At 33.8% G+C, this 14,528-nt stretch overlaps 1 protein-coding gene and 1 long non-coding RNA gene across 3 annotated transcripts; one reads left to right on the top strand and one right to left on the bottom strand.

Annotated features, from left to right (window-relative positions):
* LOC109713413 lies at positions 281–2,282 on the bottom strand. The gene is made up of 3 exons (XR_002217101.1): positions 2,185–2,282; positions 1,664–1,938; positions 281–499 (listed from the first exon to the last, which is right to left on the bottom strand). It is a non-coding gene; the product is annotated as an uncharacterized LOC109713413 (long non-coding RNA).
* LOC109713412 (protein IQ-DOMAIN 1) lies at positions 2,195–7,288 on the top strand. 2 transcript variants are annotated; one of them, XM_020237475.1, is made up of 7 exons: positions 2,195–2,409; positions 3,859–3,975; positions 4,123–4,371; positions 4,897–5,127; positions 5,463–5,576; positions 5,927–6,404; positions 6,896–7,288. In XM_020237475.1, the coding sequence occupies exons 2-7, from the start codon at positions 3,892–3,894 to the stop codon at positions 7,048–7,050; spliced, it is 1,311 nt and encodes a 436-aa protein (XP_020093064.1). In that variant the 5' UTR covers positions 2,195–2,409; positions 3,859–3,891; the 3' UTR covers positions 7,051–7,288. The 2 variants fall into 2 exon arrangements, with proteins under 2 accessions (XP_020093064.1, XP_020093065.1); XM_020237476.1 differs by lacking the exon at positions 2,195–2,409 and adding an exon at positions 2,429–2,609.

Below are 14,528 nucleotides of genomic sequence, written 5' to 3'. Positions count from 1 at the left end.
TTTATATATAGGATGATGAGATTACCTCTAATATAAAAAAGTATATATATTTTTATTTTAAAATAATTAATGATGTACGTAAGCTTATCTTTTACCTAAAGTTGCTCTTTCCAACTGCTGTAGTTGGAATTAAATATATAAAATCAAACACCGAATTTATATTTGCATATAGTTATAACTACAATACAGTTACAACTACATACAACCAAATGACCTGTAATAAAATATACTAGAAAAGTAGAAACAACATAAGACTGATAAATTTAACATGCATGTACAAAATGTAGCTAAACCCAAGATTTTGGTGCATAAAGCTTTGAATTAATTAATCCTACCTAATATGCTGTATATATACTATGTGAATTTTGATCAGCATGTTATTGGTTGTCAGAAATGGTAGTTCTTGCAGGGTGAATGGCCGAATCTGGTAACTGCAGACCTGCTGTTACAGATCGTAATTTCTTCTGAACGCATTGATTGCGGCATCAGCAATTACGACCTGCAGTTTCATTATTGTATTGTAAGACAAAGTATTATTATATGTTCAAAATCTACAGGATCAACTATAAAATGTAACTAGAGCTAGCCCATCCACAGCTATTTTTGTACGTATATTCTTTTGGTTCTTCCCCTCGTCGACATGTAAAACTATTCTAATGTGTATTGGGATTGCTGGATACTTAGCTGAAAATATGAATCAATTAAAATTAAAATTTGATACCTGAGTATCAACCACTAAGAGCATGTTTGTTTTGGTTTAAGTGGAGTGATGGAACTTAAGTTCCTTCACTTCTGTTATTTGTTTTGGTATAAATGAAAAATATAATGTAATTCAAGTTACGTTAGATCTTCACTTCACCTACTCTCGACTTCCTCCTCTAAAGTGCCGAACTCGACTTCCACCATACTCAACCTCCTCTAAAATATTTATTAAATAGTCAAACCTAAACTCTACTTCCCTTATAATAGATTAGAATTACCTTATTTATAATAAATTAGGATTATCTTTAAATAATAATAAAAAAATTAATTATATAATAAGTTATAATAAGTTAAATTTTATAACAGTAAATTTACTATTATATTTAGGAGATAATTATCCACTTACTTACATTAAAACAAACAACGGAACTCACGAAACTAATTTCACCAGTACCAACTTACATCAAAACAAACAGAAGAAGTAATTGAATTTAACTTTCAAGCTATACGAGTTACGTCAAAACAAACAACCAAAAAATAATCACACTTCAGGGAAACTCAAATATCACTGCACTTGACTTATGTTGGATCTACAGATTTGTCAATCCAAACGGACCCTAAGCTTTTTGCCACTTGCGCTAGAGACATATCGATTGATTGTAGAGGTACGATCACTGATATTGTATGTGTAAGGTATTATATCGGAATTTCTCATATACTGTACTTAATATTTAATTACTAACATTTTAAAATCAAAGCATAATCATCTAAAAAAATTATACATTTTTGAAATTTATTAACTAGTAATTGAATAGCCTAAAAGATCAGATGTCAAGAGAAAATGCATTATGTTATTTACAAAATATTAGCATCCACTTTTTTTTTTTTTAGGACATGCAAAAAAAATAGACTTATTTAGAAATATGAAATAATTGAGATTCGAATTTGAAATCTCAGATACCTAAGACGGTAGAATAGTGTCGAGCGTCATGGTGTATTGGATGAATAATGTACACCTGGTGCAGCGAAATATTTCAGTGGAAACAGTCCCACACCCAACGTCCACCAAATAAGACAAATTTACCGTATGCGGACGCGCCCGATCTTTTGCTCCCGAGTATTTCAATTCCTCGGCGACCCACCGCGCCGAATTAGTTACCTAATCCCGCTTCGGTTTAAATAACCGCAAAGTGAAAGAGTCCGCTTCTCCTCTCCCTTGATTCAAGCTAACCAATCCTAGCAAGGACACGTGGTATAAATTACACGGAAGTCCACCAATAAAAATATGCCACGTAGACATGCGGAATTAAGTTATTCTTATTCTACGGAGTAAGTTATCCTCGAGCTATTATTATTATCGGGATATGCCTCCGACAACGCGAGAAAAAGGCGATGGTGAAAAAGGCGACTCTTTTTTTTTATCCATGTACTACACTGTGGGGTAAATATATATGAGAGAGAGAGAGAGTGTGGGGTATGTACCGTGCTATGTCGCTACGAGGAGAATGGGGGCATCCGATTTATTTCCTCCGTTTTTTTAGCTCTAATTCGATGTTGTTTTGAGCATAGGATTCCTGGATCTACTGCATCTTCTTCCCCTTCTCCTTTGCTTCCTCTGTGTTGCTTCAATTTTGCGCAACAATGGCCTGTTTTAGTTCGGAGAGTTGGGGAATGGGTTCTTTGTAGCGAGTGGCATCGATTGATGAGGTAAATTCAGTGGGTCCTTGTTTTGATGAGGTGTGATTTGGTGGGTAGGGCTCAAAATTGGAACTTTTTGCTCGGAGAATTGATATGGTATTTGATCGTTGGGTTTTACTTCTTTTATATTTTTGGATTTTATAACGGTGAAATGTTGTTGGAAGATTTGAGCAATGAGTTCTTTGTAGCGAGTAGCTTGGATTGATGAGGTAACTTGAACGTGTCATTTACTTTCGTGAGTAAAATTGGTTCTTTTTGCTCGGAAAATTGATATAGATGTTATTTGTTAATTGAGTTTCATTACTTATCTTTTTAAGAATGGCTAAATTTAGTTAATTGCTTTGAGTAGTGAGATCTTTGTATTAAGCGGCATGGGTTAATGAGGTAAATTGAATGAAAGTGAGGTGTGATTTGGTGGGTAATGTGTAGGGCTCAAAATTGGTTCTTTTTGATAGGAGAATTTATGTACATGGTATCTGTTATTTGGGTTGCATTTTCCTTCTGTTAATGTTTGTGATTGGTTCTGCTAATTAACTCTCCGTAGTTTTTCAGCAGTTAAGGTAGTTGAATAAAATTTATAAATGCGTACAAATATGAAAGATTTGATTCATCTTATTTGTTAGGACATTTTCAATTTGACCCTGTTTCCTGAATAATGCTGTTTAAGTTTAATAACTAGAGCTGACATTTGGAAAGAAGCTTATATGGTAGCTTAGGTGATAGTTTGTTTCTCAATGTCAAGTAGAAGCTTTAATGTAATATTTTCCATTTTTAATCTAAAAACACGCCTGTCATGAGTTTAGGTTGTTGTATGTTGGCTATTAAGTAGTCAACTGGGGCTTGCTTTGCTTCTGTTTTGGGAGAAATTTGTAGATGATTTTGCCAAAGCAAAGCTTCCCAACCATAATGTGGGGATTCGTTTATGTACATGTATGATCATTTCTCCTTGAGTACTGTTAACTAATCCAATGAAATCCAGCAACATGCATTTGATGAGCACCTCACTGTCTTTACGAGCCAACTGCGCACATAAGTACACGGCATTTTGGGGTTTTCCTGATCATTTTTATACTTTACAACCTCTTGAACTATTTTGAGTAGTTAGTGAGGCAATTTCTTCTAAATGAAGAGGCAGATCCCATTATTATTATAATCATTAATAGGCAGCGCCACTGAAATTCTTTACTGAATAACTACTTACAGATGCAGTCTTCATGTAAAGTTGTCGAGATTCTGCGGAACATTACTGAATAATACTACTTTCTATGTTTCACTTGTTTTGAAAATAATCTTGTGTATTTCTATGGGCAGTTCAAAGTTATAGCCACACCTTATATATCATTTCATTTAGTCCTTTTATGCGATTGTTACAAAATATTCTTGTTCATAGTTTAATGTAAAAGAAACTATCACTGAAGTTCATGAATTAATAATTGCTATTTTTTCTTCTATCTGCAGGTCTTAATCTTATGAACCCAAATTGATGCCATCATGGGTATTTCTACCAAGTGGCTTAAATCATTGGTCGGTCTAAGAAAACAAGAGAACTCGCAACATCCAGAGAATGATGAGAATGTGAGTAATGCTTAGACCAATCTTGCCATTATATCCCTTTGTTTTCCCTAATTCCTCTGTTTGACTAGCAATACAGTATTTCTTATACCAATTATTGCATCTGTTCATCTTTTTGCCTACTTGCATCATGATTTGGTAATATTGCAGAAAAAGGTTGTTAGTGATCGGCCAAGACACCGAAGGAAACATTCTATCAACTATGATAGTGTTGTAATAGAAGAGGAATCTACCGTTGAAACTGTGGAATTGGTTGGTGAAGCCAGTATCAAGTCAACTGCGAACCCTGCTTCCTCGCCTACTTCCTCTCTTCAAGTGCAGGTGTCTTCTCAAACTGAGCAGATTGTGAAAGAGGATTGGGCTGCCACAGTTATTCAGACTGCATTTCGAGGTTTCCTGGTATAGTATTTTCTCTCTTAGGCCGCAGTTTATCATTATCCTTAATTACCGTATATTTCCAGCCATGAGGTGATATAATTCTGTAGAATCATTGTAGATTATCCAGGGATAGCAGGATAACCTACAGATACAGAAACCTACCCCTATAGAATTTATCGCAGGACCAAGCACAATATCATGAGCTGTTGTTGGCAAAATATTTTGGAATTTCTTCTCAACGCCTCAACATTGTCTAATAAAGTCTTCTTACTACTAAGTCCTAAATGTTGACCAGAATTAGCTTCTGTATGTTGTTCTAAGGTTACACCTATTATTTTTCAGAAGGACAACTATCTTAATCTGAAATAATTTGCGAACTTATTCAACATTTATGTTGGGATTGAGTTTCTCCTAGATGTAATTCTTATCATAATACAAAACCAGACATTACAAATGCCAGTTCATGCATCTCAGTTATCACCTTGGGATGTTATACGCCTTCTCCAAATTGGTTCCTAATGTTCTGGATAATTTGAAACTATCCAGGCTAGACGAGCTTTACGGGCTTTGAAAGGATTGGTTAGACTTCAGGCTCTTGTCAGGGGCCATGCGGTGAGAAAGCAAGCAGCTATAACACTTCGGTGCATGCAAGCTCTTGTAAGAGTTCAGGCTCGGGTTAGAGCAAGGCGAGTTCGCATGGCTTTAGAAAGTCAATTGGGCCGGAAGAAGGTTCAACAACAGGACCAATCTCATGAGGATTGTGTTCGGGAAATTGAGGTGAGCTACAAAACTACATAGTCGATACTATTATCTTCGTCAACGTATGTAGCATTCTTTAGTTAAATGGTGTTATTCAGATTATGCTGAAAAGCACAATTTCTAGATATAGGCTTATTACTAAGCAGTATAGTTGCTTTATAGCCATGTGTGATGTTTGTATTAGCAATTGTTCTTGCCTGGTTAGTCTTTGGAACGAAAATTTTCTGTTAACATCTAACTTGTCAGAATGTAGCAAATATCTTATTATTGTTTTATAGTTGGACTGACCCTTTCATTATATAATATCTTCAACTGAATATTAAGTAATTTTCACACCTACGATTAAAATGCAGGGAGGATGGTGTGACAGTATAGGCTCCGTGGAGGAAATCCAGGTCAAATTACTAAAGAGGCAAGAAGCCGCGGCCAAGCGTGAGAGAGCCATGGCATATGCTCTGACTCATCAGGTATCTTTCTGTAAAAACAAAACATCAAGTTCTAAGTTTATTCTTAATAAGGTTAATTTTAAACCCTGCCAATCTAAAAGTAACGGAAGGATAATAGAACACATTCAACACTGTAGGACTTCTCTGTTTTTTAAATAGAAATATTAGGAAACTTGTTACATGCTAATTCTCCTTTAGCTCTTCCAATGTAATAACAATAACTGAGATATTACTAAATAGCAGATCACTGTGAACTAGAGGAGAAACTGCATTTAAATGTATATTTTGACATAATAGTAGCTCTAATTGTTGCCACTTTTAGTTCTGCTAACTAATTGAGCAAATGATTTGCCCTTTTCTCCCCATCAAAGTGGCAAGCGGGTTCAAGGCAACAGGTGGCTGCTGCAGGATTTGAGCCAGATAAGAACAACTGGGGCTGGAATTGGTTGGAGAGATGGATGGCGGTTCGCCCATGGGAAAACCGTTTTCTCGACATTAATGTTAAAGAAGGGGTGGTGGTAAGTGATAATGAACAGGAAAAGGGAGCCAAATCCCTGCACAAGCCAATGGCAAAAAAGCCCATCTCAGCTCTTCATTCGAATATGCTTAACCAGAAAGCTGGGCCATCACATTCTGAGGGAAGTGCTTCCTCCTCTAGCCGGTCTGCAAATCTGCTTGCTTCTGCTTCAGCAACAAGTAAAATAAAGCTAAAGACATCATCGAAGGAGGCTTCTGAGGAAGCTGTTTCTCAGCCTACTGGACTCGGTGCTCGGTCATATAGTAATCCAAAAGAGAGGCGGGTACAGATTGATTCACAGGCAAAGAAGAGATTATCCTTGCCAAACAGTGGTAAGTTTGGTTCAGTTATATGCTTGGTTCTTTTAATTCTCCTGCATTTCATCCATAGATAAACATAATATTTATTAGGATTATTATTACCTTATATATTTTTTAGCTCCCGTTTAGCCTGGCTTTTGAAGTAGATTCTTTACCCTATAAAGCAAAGACTTCAAAAACTAGGTATTCGACTGACAATAGTCTATAGCTTTAGGAACTAAGTCTCCGTAGCTGCCTTCTCTGTAAGGGGAAGCTATTGAGGGGTTTTCGCTGGAAAGAAACGTTGGCGATGCTTCTTCAGAAGGCTCTACTCAAACAACATTTTCACAGAAGCTCTAACTAGGCCAAACAGGCCTATTCATTAAGTACTGCAACATAGTCACATATGAGTCTGGTTTAGTAAATCTTGCACTTTGGCTGACACTAATTTTCTTTTAATATAGTATAACATACTATAATTGTTGGGATTTTTTTTTTACATACGTGTTATCAATGACAAGCAGGTGTCAAATCAGGAAAGCATCCAGCAAACAGAACTTCAGTTAACCTATCAGCAAATACTCAAAAGGTCAATAAAGATGTATCTAAATCTGAATTAAAACATCGTCCCAGTCCTGTAGATCAACCTGCCATGAAGAGAGTTGAACTGCAGATATGAGAAGCCATTTTCTGTCAATTGCAGTTATCAATTGAAAAGCGGATTGTTATGCTTCTGCATTTGGCTTTTCTGTATATAAAGTAGTGAATCTTTTTATTTCTGCACTCTTTTTCGATCTTCTCATGCAGAATTTATTCTTTCTTGTCTGAGCACGATGTCATTGACATTTTTATCTGTTCTTCATTAGATCTTATTAGTGTTATATATATAAACATCTATTGTTGATTAGCAATCTTAACTAATTCTCCCTTTTTAGAATATTAGATGTGCTTCCATAGCTGTTCAGAAGTTCTAGCATTCTGTTCTTACTTTATGGTTTGAAATCTTATAAGCTTGCTTTTTACTGCATTAGTGGTTGTTGGAAATGTTGCTAATTTTGGACTAAGGAGACAGGAAAAGTAAAATTTTATGTCAGCTGACCTTTGAAGTAAGCTTCTTTATGAGATAAAAATGTCTAAATTCTGGCTAGTTTGGAAAAATCAGAATGAGCTTTCAAGTGTATAAAGCGAAAACTCAAAATTTTACGTCTTTTCGGTTACACCGTCGAAGGGGGGACTTTAAATGAAAAGGCCATTAAACCTTTTCGAATCGATCTGTACATGCACAGCGTAGTTGCGTGGGAGCTTCAGCAGGTGTTTTTGCACAATGATGTGTCGGCGCATATGCTCAAATCGACAGTCAAAATTTGAGGCCTTTAATGTAACATTTGAAAACTAGGAAGAACATAATTGTTACACTAGCTAAACTTTATATTACCAGAAGGGGATTATTGATCAGTTTCGACATGTAATTTATGGCTCCATATGAGTAACATATCAGCAGCACATAAGGTACATTTGTTAATAAATTTCCTTTGTTAATAAATTCAACAAACCAACATGTACTACAAAAACATTCGTGCTGCAAAAGAGAACAGGGTAACAGTTGATTCAACAACTAGTTTACAGCTGTGCTTCAATACTCCCTCTATGGACTCTAAACCTTGGATATATTCTCACAAGCTACCAAAACAAATGTTTCTAAGATGTTTGATGTTCACCACCTACTGTACCTGTTTTCTTGTAATTATTTCCTTTGCATTGGTGGTTTCTGATAAATTTGTGGCATACTAGGTTGAATTCATCTGTATCTGCTAATGAGTTGGTCATTATGGGCTCTTAACTTTGTTTTATTTCATGTGGATTATTAAAGGTCAAATTCGCGCGTTACAGTTTGTTGATGTGATCGAGGTGGTGAGTAGCATATATTTTGTTGTTTGTTGTGACATTCATTTTATTGTCAATTATTAGGCCGCCTATTGTGTGCGCTTAATGTTCTAATCAAAGTGTGATTAAGAAACACAAACTTGCTCTAATTTAATGTTTTTATTATTATTTTATAGTTGAAACATCACTGTTTCCTCGGATTGATACTTAATCAATTTAAATAATAAAAACGACAATTGTTCATAAACTATGCAAATGTAGACTAAATCAAAAGTCAGCTGTCACAACTAGAGAATCTTATAGCTTACACTATTTTAGTCTAATTTAAAGGTCTTTCACACACACATGTACACCCCTGTAAAATTTTAAAATCGCAGATATAAATTCTTTGAAAATTTTGCTTAATAAATATGCCCTCAATAAAATTCAAAACTGTAAAAATGTTCGATGAACTGTTATACTTTTGAAAACTAGTTTCTGAAACAGACACTTTGGGAGGATACATATAGATGTATATGTTCATATGTAATTACATAATATTGTAGGATTTTACTGTGTAATCATCTCTATTAATTATATATTAAGCAAGTACTCTTACTAGTTGATGTACTTAACACCTTGTAAGATAAAGATTGTTGGATGGTTAGGTTTGTACTTCTTGGTTTTTGTTTAATTAGCTGAATTAGTCTTTATTATAATTAATTAATCTCTATACTTGTTTTTTTACAAAAAATAATTTCTGTAATATTATTCATTGAATATCAGGTAAAAACTGCTGCATTGGAGGGCTACCGCTGATTAATAATATACTTTCTTAGTTGCAAGTAGTTTGAGAAGTATATATACATCTAAATAAAACAACTTTAGAAATTAAGTTGGATTTTCCCAATTTTGTCTCCTTTGTTTGATACAGCCTTAAAAAATCCACTTAGCTGGACTGTTACTGTTGGCACATATTCTTTGAAGCTAGCTTTTTCACTAATTCAAAGTCAGATATAAGTGAATCTACAAGAAGAATCTGGAACCACTCTAAGGAGATTAATCCCCAAATGGCTTTCAATAAGGTGGCCGATATTAAGACACGATTTTGATTGCGACAGAATCACTTTTGAGGGCTATTATTAACTGCTTTAGAGGCAAAACAATCAATATAAACTTGAATTGGCTCCGCGCTGTCGGTCTATGATCTATGAAAATCATCTTTCTTTCAACAAAACTATATGTGGCACATGTTATGTATTTGGAAATATAGTATTTGTTGAAAGAAGTTCTTAGCTTGCACTGTATGGAAAAGCTGGTGTTTTAGTTTGAAGCTTCTAACGCTGCTGTATGGAAAAGCTGTTAGGTAGATAATTGTATAATATTTCTTCTAATGGCATTGTTTAAGAAGCATGTTGTTAAACATCGCTATATCGTACGTAAACATTTTGCATGTTGGAAAAGGGAAATTATAAATAGTAAAGTAAAGAAGATAAGATGAAATGTTTAGGTTAATAGTGGCAGCCACATATGAAGCACAAAGAGATCTTTTTTTTGTTTTTTTGGGGCTTTTGGGGTCCACAGTTGAGCTGTACTATGTTAATCTCCAAGAGGTGCCTGTTGATGCAAGCATGTTGCTTTGTTCTCAATTAGTTTAATCTGAATGAATGGTGACAACAATATACTCAAAGTGTTAATTAAAGTGCTCAGAGATTTACATGAAAGAAAGGTTTATCACCCTTTTTAATTTACCTGGTTAGTGTATTCAAGTGCAAGTGAAACTTCTTTAGATTGCTAAGTCCAGGGCCTAAACATGGAGTTTCATGGTACATAATATTGCTGCTGTTTTGAGTATCTGTTCTGGCTCATGGCTTTTGTTTTTTTAATCTTTTTCTTTCTTTTTTTTTTTTCTTAATCACTTACAAACTATTCCTGCTCTCAGCGAGATCCAAATTGTGAACATATTAATGGGTTTCATGTTTAAAATATCTCTTGTTTTTTTTTTCCATTTACCTTCATAGTCACAAGCTGATCATTTTTTCATTTTCTTTCTATTGCAAGAGTTGCTTCTAAACTGAGTAAAATTTCTCCCTTCTGTCTTTCTTATCTTATCTTATTGACTTGTCGTGGGGCTGATACCCGCACAGTATACGTAAAAAGTAATATTAATAAATCTTTTTGAAATATCCTCTGTATCTAAATAAAAAATAACAAGCAACAATGTGACGCACCGTTCGATGTGGCCTTCGAATCAGATCCACCAATTTGATGACCTACTTTTATTACCTTCGAGGAGGCGAGATTTAATCATCTACTGTAATCACTCAGGTTTTTAATCCTCAAAAACTAATGGTCGAGTATGAATGAGGAGGCCGACGTCATTACCGTCGGCAAAAGCTTGCACAACCTAAGATCAGATCCCATCATTGGTTACCGTTAGGTTCTTCGATATCGAAGAATCTAACCTACTAAAAATAAACTAAAATAGGTGTTTAAACTAACAAAAAAGGCTTCCCCACTAGTGTTATTGGCCCTTCCATCAACAGTTTAGGTGAACAGTGCTCTGAAAAGGCCTTCTCCAGGTGCAGATTCTTTAGAATTACTGAGCAGAGTCTCTTCCTTAAAGGAAAAGAACAAGATAGGTGGCTGCAGCACGTTGCCAATCAATATGAGCATAAATTGTGTTTGTGAATTTCATTGTTGTGAAACTGCGAAATAACAATTTTATCTTGTTGTATATCAGGTTATAAGTATCGATTTAGTCGATAATTTGAATTTGATCTACTGAGTACTACCTATACAGAATCAAGAGACTAGCTACTTGCTGTCATGTTTCATGAAATAATCGGAGGCGTCATTTGGAACTTTACCTAAAGGATTATTTGAGTAGAACTATTTGAAATATATATATATATATATGTTCACATTAAGATCTTTCTAGATTGGCTCTAGACTACCTAGATAAAAGATTCGGATTAAAACTTTTGCCGCAATTTGGGGCTTAAGATCTGATTTTAACTTTATCACATCAAAAGCTCTAGATATTTTTATCGATGCATATTAGAGAAACTATGCTAGAAGGTAGGCCTAGTACGAAACAAAGCATCTGACATAGTGGTTTCATTCCCACTATCAAAATAACTAATACTTTATAATTTAAAAATTATTTAAAAAATAGTACAATAATTTGGATTAAAAATATTGGCTTAAAGGAGCCAGCATTCTGCTCTATGTCTGATTGGGTTGAGTCATGTTCGAAACTGCAAGAGACTGGTTGAGACGAATTACAATCAAAATTCACGGGCGCTATGTCTGTACGATTTAAGTGAATTAATTGTATCTTTTCTGTAGCTCGAATTTTTAAAATTAATGATTAGCGTCAACGATCCGACACAAAATTTTATTAGTATGAGATGCATCCAATCAATCCCTCGTACAGATTTTTTGGACTTCCCATAGTTTGTTAGGTGGAGTCTGAAAAGTATGTTCATCTGATCACGAGGAGAGAACAATTTATCGCCTGTCCAAAAAAAAAAGGTAAATTCTATCGAGGTGATTAAAAAAATTATTTAAAAAATAATATAAATAAGATTTAAGTTTTTGATAGAAAATTATTATTTCCACGTGGAATATAACCTTTTAAGGCAAGTGAAGAACCCACTAAGCTATTGTCATATTTATTATTCTTATATTTATTCATTGGACAAGGTATTGATGATGTGGATCCCAACACCAATAGAACCCACAACATTACCCCCCACATAAAAAATGCTCTCCTCCTTTTTACTTTACTGGTGAGTATTCCACTTGGACTTTTTTCTCGAGAGGAGTCGACGCGCATGAAACTCCCCTTCTTGGTTCTTGCCTTATTAATTACATCCTCAATTGTCATATAATAATAAAAAATAGACTGAAATACTATCAATAGCATCAAGCTATTAGTGCTAATAGTTTTTTAGTTCTTAGATTGAGAAATGTGCCGTTAAGATGATGTGAATCCCCTAGGGTTGAGTGAGTGGTTAGTTGAATAGTATAATCTAACGGATAAAAATAATCATAGGGTTAAATTTAACGGTAGAAAACTCAATAGCACCAAATCCTTAGTGCTATCGATAGTATCCCAGCCGGATTCTAATAATAATAATAACAATAATTAGATTGAAATATTTCTAACAATACCAAGTTATTGGTGGTATTAAATTTTTGGCCCTTGGATGAAGGAATGTGCTGTTAGAATGATAGTGGTCTTCTAGAATTGAGTGAGTAGTTGGTTGAAGAGTATAATTTAACTGATGAAAATGGTTAAAATGATAAATCTAATGGCCGAAAACTTGGTAACATTAAGGGCATGTTTGGTTCGTAGTCGGAATCGAAATCGAAATCGGAATCAAAATAAGCTGGAATCGGAATCGGAATGACTCATTACCAAATTCTGTTTGGTTTATCACTCGAATCGGAATCGGAATAAATCATTCCCATTATCGGTGTTTGGTTCAGGTGGATATGAAAAACGTAATCAAATTAATATACTAACATTATCTTTATAATATATTAATTTAAATTCAAATTAAATATTAAATATTAAAAATTTACATCAAAATTTTGAAATAATGTCAAAATTTTAAATCTATTTTTTTTTAAAAAAATAAACTTTGAAGTTAAGTGGATAATTCAAAATATGAAACTAAAATTTTGATTTATTCAAATTCAAACTTAAAATTACAATTTAAATTTTAATTTGAATCCATATATTTAATTTAAGTTTGAAATAAAATTTGAATAAAACTTTATATAAATTAAAATTTAATTTAAATTCACATTCATAAGTTAGATTCGAAATACTTGATTAAATTTTAATTTTTAATTTAAGTTCAAATTAAAATTTAAAATTATATATTTAATTTTTAAATTTTAACTCATATTTTAATTAAAAAAATTGAAAAAATAAATTTAATCCGTATAAATATCCATTCCATCGGGATTCAACTTCCAATCTGGCCTCCTAGGCCGGCTTGAAAAAAGAGGTGATTGGGGGATTCCCATTCCACTCGGGAATCGGAATCAGAATGAGACTCCCGCGTACCAAACACCCACAAACGTATTTACCCATTCCAATTCCGATTCCGGGATGAAAAAGAAGCCAACCAAACACACCCTAAGTGCCTGGTGTCATTAGAAGCACATTAGCCAGACTCTATAAAATTAGACTGGAATGCTTTCAATAGCTTCAAATTATTGGTGTTATTAGGTTTTCGGCTCTTAGATGAAAGGATGTGCGGTTCCTGTGAATTGTATACAAAAGAAAAAACATGATGAGCGTAGTCTTTAGGATGATAGTGATTCTCTAAGATTGAGTGAGTAGTTGGTTGAACAGTATGATCTAACATGTGGAAATGGTCAAAAGGGTAGATCTAACAGCGGAAAACTGGGTAGCACCAAGTGCTTGGTGCTATTAGAAGAACCCTATTCAGACTCTATATATATAAAGAGAGCTCTAGGCTTATGTAATATCCATAGTAAGGAGTTCCGGTATTATAATCTCGTTTTCAATCTTAGAATATTCAAACCAACGATGCACACAGTTAAAAATGATCTAGGGTATTTAAAATTTTTAGAAATAAAATTTTATATTTTTTCGACATAATTTATTTTATGATCAAGCAATTTCAAAATTATCATTTTTTAGTTGCCAATATGACGAGTTTATAGTTTAACAGTATAAAAGAATATAAATTTATTTAAATTTTAATAGAAAATATTTTTAACTATCTAGATCAAGTTCCATTCTTAATCGTGAATTCAAAAGTCATATTCTTAAATTTTAAAGATTGTTTAATTTCTACCATTTATTTTGACATGATTTAATCACTAAGTAAATGATATAGAAAAAAAAATTAAAATTTTATTCCTAAAAACTCCATATACCCTAAATCATATTTAATGGTGTAAATCGTTGAATAAGATCAAAAACGAGATTATAGTACTGAAACATCGGTACTATAGATATTATAATAGCCTCCTAATTGCACAGTAACCCTTCTCTCTCTTTCTCTCTCTCTATATATATATATAGATAGAGAGAGAGAGAGAGAGAGAGAGAGAGAACTAAGCTGGAATACTATTAATAGCACCAATGACTTGGTGCTATTAAGTTTTCCGCTTTTGGATTAAAAGATGTGCGGTTAGGATAATGTGACCCCCTAGGGTTGAGTGGGTAGTTGGTTGAATCGTATAATCTAACGAGTAAAAATAATCAAAGGGTTAATCTAACGGCAAAAAATTATATATATATAT

Source organism: Ananas comosus, linkage group 7 (assembly GCF_001540865.1).
Source record: "Ananas comosus cultivar F153 linkage group 7, ASM154086v1, whole genome shotgun sequence".
Taxonomy (NCBI): Eukaryota; Viridiplantae; Streptophyta; class Magnoliopsida; order Poales; family Bromeliaceae; genus Ananas; species Ananas comosus.
This window is presented reverse-complemented; position numbering and strand designations above follow the sequence as displayed.

Bases quoted from the DNA above. Each gene is read 5' to 3' on its own strand.
- LOC109713412 (XM_020237475.1), top strand. From the start codon at position 3,892: ATGGGTATTTCTACCAAGTGGCTTAAATCATTGGTCGGTCTAAGAAAA. The intron at 4,372-4,896 runs GTATAGTATTTT...GAAACTATCCAG, and splicing joins CTGCATTTCGAGGTTTCCTG to GCTAGACGAGCTTTACGGGC. The intron at 5,577-5,926 runs GTATCTTTCTGT...TCCCCATCAAAG, and splicing joins CATATGCTCTGACTCATCAG to TGGCAAGCGGGTTCAAGGCA.